Source organism: Dendrobates tinctorius, unplaced genomic scaffold (genome assembly GCF_039654945.1).
Source record: "Dendrobates tinctorius isolate UK_male_01 unplaced genomic scaffold, ASM3965494v1 ptg000039l, whole genome shotgun sequence".
Classification (NCBI taxonomy): Eukaryota; Metazoa; Chordata; class Amphibia; order Anura; family Dendrobatidae; genus Dendrobates; species Dendrobates tinctorius.
The window spans coordinates 14,963,301-14,974,004 of NW_027361707.1; the positions used below are offsets into that span (position 1 = coordinate 14,963,301).

Below are 10,704 nucleotides of genomic sequence, written 5' to 3' on the forward strand. Positions count from 1 at the left end.
TTTTGTTGTAAAAATGAGAAATCGCTGGTCAACTTTTAACCCTTATAACTTCCTAACAAAAAAAAAATGTTGTTTCCAAAATTGTGCTGCTGTAAAGCAGACATGTGGGAAATGTTATTTAAGTTTGAAAATAGCTAAATTTTCTCCAAATTTCCATTTTTATTTTTTTTTATAAATAAATGCAAGTCATATCCAAGAAATGTTACCACTATCATGAAGTACAATATGCCACAAAAAACAATCTGAGAATCAGTGGGATCCGTTGAAGCATTCCAGAAGTATAACTTAATAAAGTGACACTGGACAGAATTGTAAAAATTGGCTTGGTCATCAAGTACCAAATTAGCTCTGTCACTAAGGGGTTAAAAATCAGGGATGATCAGAACAGATTCACCCTGCTGCCATCTCTAATTCCCCGTCTGATTAGTAGGCTCGGTGTGATGTCAGACATGTGTCGCGCCACAGCGGTGATGCTTTCCAGACCTTCTGTAGAGAAGTGTTTCGGGACTCTGATACAGAGGCTTCAGACTACCAAATAGATCCACTCTAGTTGGTATACTTACCGGTACAGAACAGACCACCTGCTCTTAGGTATGTTTATAGCACAGTGATGGTACTGAAAGTAAAGTGCCATACGGGATGCTTCCCTTCCGCACCAGACCTCGACCATTTGCACCCTGCCACCTTCACTGGCAGTAATGGTCATTTAGAGATTAGCGATGACCACTGTGTTTATTGCACAGGGATTTACCGATATGGCAGAAAGGCTCCTTGCTTTTACCTCTACAAGCCTCGATCGCCCACCTCTTCCAGGCTAGGACCTCAGCTTTAGACAATGTCCTTGTATCAGACCTTGTCTCCTTCCTTCTCCTCTTCTCTCCTCTTGTATCAGACCTTGTCTCCATTCTGCTCTTCTTCTCTCCTCTTGTATCAGACCTTGTCTCCATTCTGCTCCTCTTCTCTCCTCTTGTATCAGACCTTGTCTCCATTCTGCTCCTCCTCTCCTTTTGTATCAGACCTTGTCTCCATTCTGCTGCTCTTCTCGTCTCTTGTATCAGACCTTGTCTCCATTCTGCTCTTCTCTCCTCTTGTATCAGACCTTGTCTCCATTCTGCTCTTCTTCTCGTCTCTTGTATCAGACCTAGTCTACATTCTGCTCCTCTTCTCGTCTCTTGTATCAGACCTAGTCTACATTCTGCTCCTCTTCTCGTCTCTTGTATCAGACCTAGTCTACATTCTGCTCCTCTTCTCGTCTCTTGTATCAGACCTTGTCTCCATTCTGCTCCTCTTCTCTCCTCTTGTATCAGACCTTGTCTCCATTCTGCTCCTCTTCTCTCCTCTTGTATCAGACATTGTCTCCATTCTGCTCCTCTTCTCTCCTCTTGTATCAGACCTTGTCTCCATTCTGCTCTTCTTCTCTCCTCTTGTATCAGACCTTGTCTCCATTCTGCTCCTCCTCTCCTTTTGTATCAGACCTTGTCTCCATTCTGCTCTTCTTCTCGTCTCTTGTATCAGACCTAGTCTACATTCTGCTCCTCTTCTCGTCTCTTGTATCAGACCTAGTCTACATTCTGCTCCTCTTCTCGTCTCTTGTATCAGACCTAGTCTACATTCTGCTCCTCTTCTCGTCTCTTGTATCAGACCTAGTCTACATTCTGCTCCTCTTCTCTCCTCTTGTATCAGACCTTGTCTCCATTCTGCTCCTCTTCTCTCCTCTTGTATCAGACCTTGTCTCCATTCTGCTCCTCTTCTCTCCTCTTGTATCAGACCTTGTCTCCATTCTGCTCCTCTTCTCTCCTCTTGTATCAGACATTGTCTCCATTCTGCTCCTCTTCTCTCCTCTTGTATCAGACATTGTCTCCATTCTGCTCCTCTTCTCTCCTCTTGTATCAGACCTTGTCTCCATTCTGCTCTTCTTCTCTCCTCTTGTATCAGACCTTGTCTCCATTCTGCTCCTCTTCTCTCCTCTTGTATCAGACCTTGTCTCCATTCTGCTCCTCCTCTTGTATCAGACCTTGTCTCCATTCTGCTCCTCCTCTCCTTTTGTATCAGACCTTGTCTCCATTCTGCTGCTCTTCTCGTCTCTTGTATCAGACCTTGTCTCCATTCTGCTCTTCTCTCCTCTTGTATCAGACCTTGTCTCCATTCTGCTCTTCTTCGCGTCTCTTGTATCAGACCTAGTCTACATTCTGCTCCTCTTCTCGTCTCTTGTATCAGACCTAGTCTACATTCTGCTCCTCTTCTCGTCTCTTGTATCAGACATAGTCTACATTCTGCTCCTCTTCTCTCCTCTTGTATCAGACCTTGTCTCCATTCTGCTCCTCTTCTCTCCTCTTGTATCAGACCTTGTCTCCATTCTGCTCCTCTTCTCTCCTCTTGTATCAGACCTTGTCTCCATTCTGCTCCTCTTCTCTCCTCTTGTATCAGACATTGTCTCCATTCTGCTCCTCTTCTCTCCTCTTGTATCAGACATTGTCTCCATTCTGCTCCTCTTCTCTCCTCTTGTATCAGACATTGTCTCCATTCTGCTCTTCTCTCCTCTTGTATCAGACCTTGTCTCCATTCTGCTCCTCTTCTCTCCTCTTGTATCAGAAATTGTCTCCATTCTGCTCCTCTTCTCTCCTCTTGTATCAGACATTGTCTCCATTCTGCTCCTCTTCTCTCCTCTTGTATCAGACATTGTCTCCATTCTGCTCTTCTTCTCTCCTCTTGTATCAGACCTTGTCTCCATTCTGCTCCTCTTCTCTCCTCTTGTATCAGACATTGTCTCCATTCTGCTCCTCTTCTCTCCTCTTGTATCAGACATTGTCTCCATTCTGCTCCTCTTCTCTCCTCTTGTATCAGACATTGTCTCCATTCTGCTCCTCTTCTCTCCTCTTGTATCAGACATTGTCTCCATTCTGCTCTTCTTCTCTCCTCTTGTATCAGACATTGTCTCCATTCTGCTCCTCTTCTCTCCTCTTGTATCAGACATTGTCTCCATTCTGCTCTTCTTCTCTCCTTTTGTATCAGACCTTGTCTCCATTCTGCTCCTCCTCTCCTTTTGTATCAGACCTTGTCTCCATTCTGCTCCTCCTCTCCTTTTGTATCAGACCTTGTCTCCGTTCTGCTCCTCTTGTATCAAACCTAGTCTCCATTCTTCTGATCTCTTTATAACAGGCTTTGTCTCCATTCTGCTCCTCTTCTCTTACAGATCCCTCTTTCAGAACGCCACAACCCAGAAAAATGATGTCTTTCACTTGGACATTAAGAACATCGGCGGCATAGGTCAGATTTTGGACTTCATGTATACCTCTCACCTGGACCTGAACAATGATAACATTCAGGTCATGCTGGACATTGCCCAATGTCTTCAAGTACAAAACGTCTTAAACATGTGTTACACCTTCTTAAAGTTGGATCCGGTCACTTCCCTGCCATGCTGCAGTTCTCTACCTCTCCAGGGCACTTACACCACCACATTCAATCACCCGATTTCCAATGAACATCTCAACAAGTCGCTGCTAGAGGAGCCAATATCAGACGAGAGACAACCCCAAGCCGATAAGGGGAATGTTCCCAAAAGTGCCCCTGCCTCCTTGAACCCCAGAGAGAGTCATCTCAAGCAGTTTGGGCAACCTTATAAGTTGCGAGATTTTTACAGTAAATTATTTTACAAGGAGACGGCAGACAAGGCTGCAGAGCAGCTGACAACCTCCAGTGTGTGTACAGAGCCCAGTATCGAACCTCAGCCATGGACTGTGAATAATTCCGAGTCTGTATTGGCCCCATCTGACTCCTTACCCCTGGAGCCTTTACCCGCGTTCTCGCAGACCTTTGTTACCTCGCAGGATCCGGAGACATCTCCACTACAGTTCCCTCAGGAGATGCGGCTTAAGAAAGCAATCCATTTAAAAAAGTTAAACTTTCTCAGGTCTCAAAAGGCGGCTGAGGAGTCGGCAGAGCCTATAGGAGTCCTGCACAAAGCTGTAGAGGAGACCGCCTTCCCCAGTGCTGCTTTGGAGAGCACGGAGAAAGACTTTTTGGAAAAAGATGCAGATGGGGAAATGGTGGAAACATTGGAACAAAATATCGAGGCGGAGAGAGGCGAGAGTCCTAACTTGGACGATCAGAGCGCCCCTGTCCTGAAGCATTGCGCATGTGATATGTGTGGCAAAAGCTTCAAACATCCCAGTAATCTCGAGCTCCACAAACGTTCTCATACAGGTATAGTGAGGTAATGGTTGCTTACATCACCCCCTTATACATCCTGGCATAGGATTGGACAAATCCAATGTAGCGGCTCCGTCATCACTGTCAGTGACTTTTCGGATTGATGTCCATGAAAAGTCAAAATTGATCATTAAGTAGTATAGTATCCTGCACATCCCCTGTCCATATATCCCTTGGGACCCATGTCCATAAGTCAGAACAGGCTGCTTCTGTCTACAAATGACTCCCGACCTGGCGGACTCAAGTTGTACTTGTATGACAAAGATGGATTTTCCTTTTATGCCATTTAAGTTGATGTACTCGGGGTGCTATTTAGCTTTTCATTTCTGCTCCATCCAAACCATAACCTGCCTTATGCTATTACTTATTTAAAGGCAACCTGTCATGTCACTAATCTCTATTAGGGTGTGTGCACACGCTGCGGATTCTGCTGCGGATCCGCAGTGGTTTTGGCCCTGCGGTGTACAGTAGCATTATAACCTATGGAAAACGAAAACCGCAGTGCAGACGGTGCGGATTTTTCTGCGCGGTTTTGCTGCGGTTTTCAATCCGCAGAAAGAAATGACATGTCATTCTTTCTGCGGATTCCGCTGCGGTTTGCCATCTGCTCCATTGTAGAGATGATAAACCGCAGGGCAAAACCGCAGAGCAATCAGCAGATACCTGCCTTACTAAATCCGCAGAGCATTCCGCAGCGTGGGCACATACCCTTATTCCTTTTGGGAGCTGCTGCTTTATAGTTATTGAGGACTACGGTCACTGCCAGCTTTTAGTTACAGAGACTACAGTCAACGCCCGCTTTAAGTTATAGAGCCTACGGTCAACGCTGGCTTTCAGCTATGGCGCCTACAGTCACCACCAGCTTCCAATTATAGAGCCTATGGTCAACGCTGGCTTCCAATTATAGAGGCTACGGTCACCGCCGGCTTCCAGTTATAGAGCCTACGATTACCGCCGGCTTTCAATTATAGAGGCTAGAGTCACCGTTGGCTTTCAGTTATAGAGGCGGCAGTCACCGTTGGCTTTCAGTTATAGAGGCTACGGTCACCACCGGCTTTCAGTTATGAAAGCTACTGTCACCATTCAGTACGCAGTGAGTGGCGACTGTAAGTACGGCATGGACTTTGACTGCCAGCTTGCTCTGTAGGGCAGCGATATATCCACCGCTCATGACGCGTTTAAGACGGAAAGCCGGCTGCTCTCAAGAAGAATAAAGTAAATTTTTCCTCAACAGCCAAGTTTTCAGTACGACGACCGGGCTCCATTGTAGCACTATTAATCTACAGATTAACCCTCTATCTGCAGGTAGATGGCGTTTTGGGACATGACAGGTTCCCTTTTAGTCGCTGCAAGTATTAACTGTGACGGTAGCTTTTAAGCTATATAGTAGGCAGGGTAATGTAGTGTGCAGTCACTTGGGTCTGCAGTCACATGAAGGTTCGAGTTGAACATCAACTGCATGACATCTTCATAAGGATTTACAAACTTTGTGGCCTTTTGTTATTATCTTAGGAAACCAGACTAGACCCCGGATGTGAGCTAATCTCACAAAGGACCAAGATCAGACCTTTAAAAACTTTTTCAGACCACTAAAATCAATTGAAATCCTAGACTACACCCCTAAAATGAATTTGCTCCCCAGTCCCTAAACCTAAGCCATACAGTGAATTGAGACCCATGCAATTAATTCAGACCTTTGGACCTGACCCAATAAAATTAATACAAACCCCCAAATAGGCCCTTAAATTTAATGTAGGCCCACAATCAGACCCCTGCAATTAATCCAGACCAAATAAATGAATTCAGTCTCTTCCAAATGTTTCAGACTCCTATGGAGTCTTATGATGTTCCAGTTTGAGTGACAAGAAGGAAGAGACCAGAGCCCTAAGCACATTTACGTCTCTCTCGCTTTTTCGAGGCCACCGCACTTCTTTTTTTAAGTGAATATCTTAATGTAATACTGCCCCCTTTGGGCACAAATGTGGATGTGCAGGAGGGTAGAATTTCTCACGTCTGGCCCCGATCAGCTGGGATTTGTACATGACTGCTCTAGCAACATTAATGTATGAGAAGACCCAAGTGCCTTCATATCTGATTATATGCCTCTCTCTTCATAGGGGAGAAGCCTTTCGAATGTAGCGTCTGTGGAAAGCATTTCTCCCAGGTAAGAGGTACATGTCTATTTACCCAGAAATTCAGAATATTGGATATATATCTCCACTGTGAAAAAGAGTCCACTTCGATGCCTATTTCATGCACGTCCCATGTATTCACTGTCCATATAATTATCTTGCTGATACACACTCTGTCCACCAGGGGGAGGGTGTCACTCAGCCATTTTTGGGCTATGGCTATTTACACTGATTTGCCTTTCAGGCCGGCAACCTTCAGACTCACCTCCGACGGCACTCCGGGGAGAAGCCCTACATATGTGAGATTTGTGGGAAGAGGTACGATTGTTATATGCGCCCTCTGTTTCTCCTGTAAAATAAACGTATAGATGTAAAATGCTGTGATATTTGTATAAACTTTGATATCATCACTTTAAAGGGGTTGTCCTGTGAAAACAAGTTATCACTGGATAGTTGATAACTTACTGATCGAGTGGGGTCCGACCACTTGAACGTGCGCTGATCAGCAGAACGGGACGCTCTTATTCCTCATAGATTGGACTGCGCTCCATTTTTTCCTATGGGGCTGCCGAGCGCTGTACTTTCTTTTTTTCCCAGCAGCTCCGAGGAGCTATGAGTAGGGATGGGCGGACCTGTGCAAGTTTGGGTTCTGGTACCGAAGTTTTTGGAAAGTTCGGGTACTAGAACAGTACCCGATCATCCACTAGAACCATTGAAAAATAATGGATACCCGACTGCTAAGAAAAAAAGGCCTCTGTCTCTTGCTCTCTCCTACACCACCCGGACTTACCCCGCGCCGGACTTCAGCAGAAAGTCCTTGTTTGGTGCTCAGGCCAGAACAGAGACTGTCCGGTATGAACGATGAACGTTTATGTTCGGATTCTCCCATCTCTAGCCACGAGTCCTGTTTAGTATCCGATCAGTGGAAGGCATCGGATGTCGGACCACCATCAATATATATTTGATGGCCTGTCCTAAGAATAGGTCGTCAAGTCATAAGTCCTGGCCCTTTAATTCCTCCTTCTAGAATTCCTATGAAATTCAAGATGCCCAATTCTTCAACCTGATCGGTCGGGGGAGAGTGTTAAGGACCCATGCATGTTAGATGGCCTGCCGTTCCTGGGGTGGGTTTCTCATCTAAACCGCAGTTCACCTAGGATCATTGATGCAGTTTATAGTCTCCGTGCGGTCACAGCAGACATTGGTTTCTAGTTACTTTTACACGACTGTATATGTAGGTACATTGTCACTTTACATGGTTATATCGATTTTCCCCTCTAATATCCTAGATTTGCCGTTTCTGGAGACGTCCAGCGTCATATCGTTATTCACACGGGAGAGAAGCCCCACTTGTGCGAAATCTGTGGTCGAGGTAAGTTAGAAAAAGCCAAATAGAAAAACCAATAATCCTAGCGCTAGTTTCTTCTCATGCTCCGGTGCATTTCCACCAGGTTTTAGCAACGTCAGCAACCTAAAGGAGCACGAGAAGACTCATGCCGCCGATAAATTCTTCACGTGCGATGACTGCGGCAAATCATTCAACATGCATCGGAAGCTGATAAAGCACCGAATTCGGCACACTGGGGAGAAACCATACAACTGTCTGACGTGTGGTAAGGAGCTGCCGCAAGGGGGCTTTGATAAGAATGGGATAAATGCCTGATAGATAAGGGCCTGAAACTTTGGGCCATACGCATTAGGTAGCAGTCAGCAAAACTGTCAATTGTCTTGTCTGACCATTACCCATCCCGACTCCCCCCATACAAAGGGGAGGTGCTCAGCAGAGGGCTAGAGGGTCGGGCGATTGATTTCCAACCACCCGATCTTTATGTCCACCAACATAATCTACCAGGGAACAGGTGGGAACTCCCCCACGTAAAGATTAGATGGTTGGCTGATCCTACTGAAATTGGTGATTTTTATCTTGTGTATGGGGGCCATAAAACTTCAACAATTAAGCACTTCTCAATTGCCATTCCTCTTTGAAGACTTCAAAGGAGGATGACCTGTCCTCGTCACCAGGTCCACTGCAGATTTAGAGGAAGGATTTGGGTTACATATCCACTACAACTCTTATTGAAGGGTGTCAATCCCAGTACCACTTATCAAACAGTAGAAGGAGTTATCCAGGGGGGATTTTCTGGCTATGGGGCTAAGAACTTACCAGCAAGTAGTTGCTAATTTCCATACATGACTTTTTTTGCACTACAACAATCTGTTCCGGCTCAGGCAGCAATTCTTTGGCTTCAGCTCTTTCCCCTCTGCTCTGTCGACTTGGCGTCTCTGTCGATGTCATGATGATTGACAGTCGACTCCCTGCAGTTAGACGGCATGGACAGGGCAGAGTTAAAGAGAAGAAACTTCTCCGTAGACATGAGGCAACTGGAAGCCAATGAATAGCCGACAGGATCAGTTCCTGAGCCAGGAGAGGTTTTCGCGTGACAGAACAGGCCGCTGATCATTTTTTAGCCCCATTATCAAAAACCCCAAAGTCCTTGAAAACCCCTCTAAGAAGTACTTCTGCATACTTTTCTCCATTGTAATCGAAAATGATAAGAAGTCTTATCACCCAACGTATTCCAATCCATCGTCATTCAGTCTGTTGGATTCTGCTTTTTTGATCGGCTATGACAAAACCCGTGGCTCATTGGTATAACCCCTTTTAGGGTGCATTCCCAATGGCCTTCATTACAGAAATGCAGCAGTGTTTCAGCACATTTGACCCTTAACGCTGCATATTTGCATCACTTCTCAGTTGGTGAAATTCATTACACTACTGTGTAGACTGGAGAGGCAGTGTATTGTTTAGCAGAAAGGAATGTTGTGAGAGAAATCAGTATGGATGCTACAAGGTATTGTTGTGTATGCACTGCTGTACTTCTTCTTTATCTCCACTGATGAAATAAAGCTCACATACCCATTTATCTCTAGGGAAAAAGTTTGCCGGCTCTGGAGATCTGCGCAGGCACGTGAGATCCCATACAGGGGAGAAGCCGTACACCTGCGACGTGTGTAACAAAAGTTTCTCTCGATCCGCAGTCCTTAGACGGCATAAAAGTATGCACTGTAAACCTACAGAAGAGGAGGCGATCACCCCGGAAGAGTTCACAAACACTGAGGAATCTTCAGGAAGGTCACAAAATTCAGGTTCATTAACTCCCAACATTCCAGCTGCTTTTATGCAAGAGCATGGACATTCGGTGGAAAATGCAAGAAGTGACTACGAGGGAAGCAATAACGACTCCTATTGCAAGTTTCAGACTGTGATTACGCAGGATGAACTTCCCACGCCAGATAAGAGGAATTCTGAAGGCACCAAGATGGCAAAGCCTCACTTGGCAGATACCACCAGCACTTACACGTTTACAGAGGTGGAGGTAGCGGTCACGGAAGAGACTTTACAGTCAGACATATCAATGGTACGCTCCTCTCTGGTCACTTTGGAGAATAACTGTAACGAACCCTTGAATAACCGAGCATCTTCTAATGGATACAGGGGGTCTGACGGACCCTTCTTCTCTAGTATGAGCCTTTGGGGACTCGCTATGAAGACTCTGCAAAATGAAAATGACATAGATCATTGATTTCTATAGCTTTTTTTTTAGTTCCACCCATTAATAGAAATCATAAAGCTGATAGTGAGGACTAAGGTGGATTCATTGAGTGACAACACAGCAGTTACCCCTCTACGTCCTCGTTTTTTGCACACCGGTAAGGCAGTTGTCCTTGACCTCCCTCCATACCACCTTCTATCATCAGATCAATGACTAAAGATGTGGCTTAGGGTATGACTTCAATCTGTGATCCTCCGACTGCTGGGATCTCTGTAAGTGTACCGGAGGATGGACGCAAGCCTAACGCACACTGATGTCGTATCTTTACAGTATGAAGGTTGGAGAAAGGCAAAGGTCCATCAGGTCCGACATTCCTCGATCAATTAGAAATCATCAGTTGCTAATAGTGATGAGCGAACGTGCTCGGCTAAGGCGTTACAGTATCGGAGCATGCTCGTGTGTTGAGTGTCTTCGGTGTGCTTGAAAAATATGTTTGAGGCTGGTTTCACATTAGCGCTTTTTAAGCGCACGCACGGCCGGGGGTAGCTCCGCCCCCGAGCCGGCTCTCTGCCCGGCGTGCCCGCCCCTTGCTTGTAGCGCCGCCTCCTAGCGCACAGCGGCGCCTGCGATCGGCGCACCCTATCTTTAGCATAGGGTGCGCAGATCGTGCGCTAGTTGCGCTTTGACCTGCGCTGCGCACTTTTGACGGTGCGCCGTGCGCGCCAAAATCCGAAAAGTTTGATTTTGGCGCGCACGGCGCACCGTCAAAAGTGCGCAGCGCAGGTCAAAGCGCAACTAGCGCACGG

General features: G+C 46.0%; 1 protein-coding gene across 2 annotated transcripts in view; it reads left to right on the plus strand.

Annotated features, from left to right (window-relative positions):
* The window catches only part of ZBTB49 (zinc finger and BTB domain containing 49), a 38,905-nt gene extending 28,485 nt beyond the window's left edge, over window positions 1-10,420 (plus strand). For both annotated transcript variants that reach the window (XM_073574488.1, XM_073574489.1), the window contains exons 3-8: window positions 3,194-4,206; window positions 6,330-6,376; window positions 6,589-6,662; window positions 7,634-7,716; window positions 7,796-7,957; window positions 9,276-10,420. In XM_073574488.1, coding sequence (XP_073430589.1) covers window positions 3,194-4,206; window positions 6,330-6,376; window positions 6,589-6,662; window positions 7,634-7,716; window positions 7,796-7,957; window positions 9,276-9,928 — 2,032 coding nt within the window. In that variant the 3' untranslated portion in view covers window positions 9,929-10,420. The remainder of the gene's footprint in view (window positions 1-3,193; window positions 4,207-6,329; window positions 6,377-6,588; window positions 6,663-7,633; window positions 7,717-7,795; window positions 7,958-9,275) is intronic.
* The last annotated feature ends 284 nt before the right edge of the window (window positions 10,421-10,704 follow it).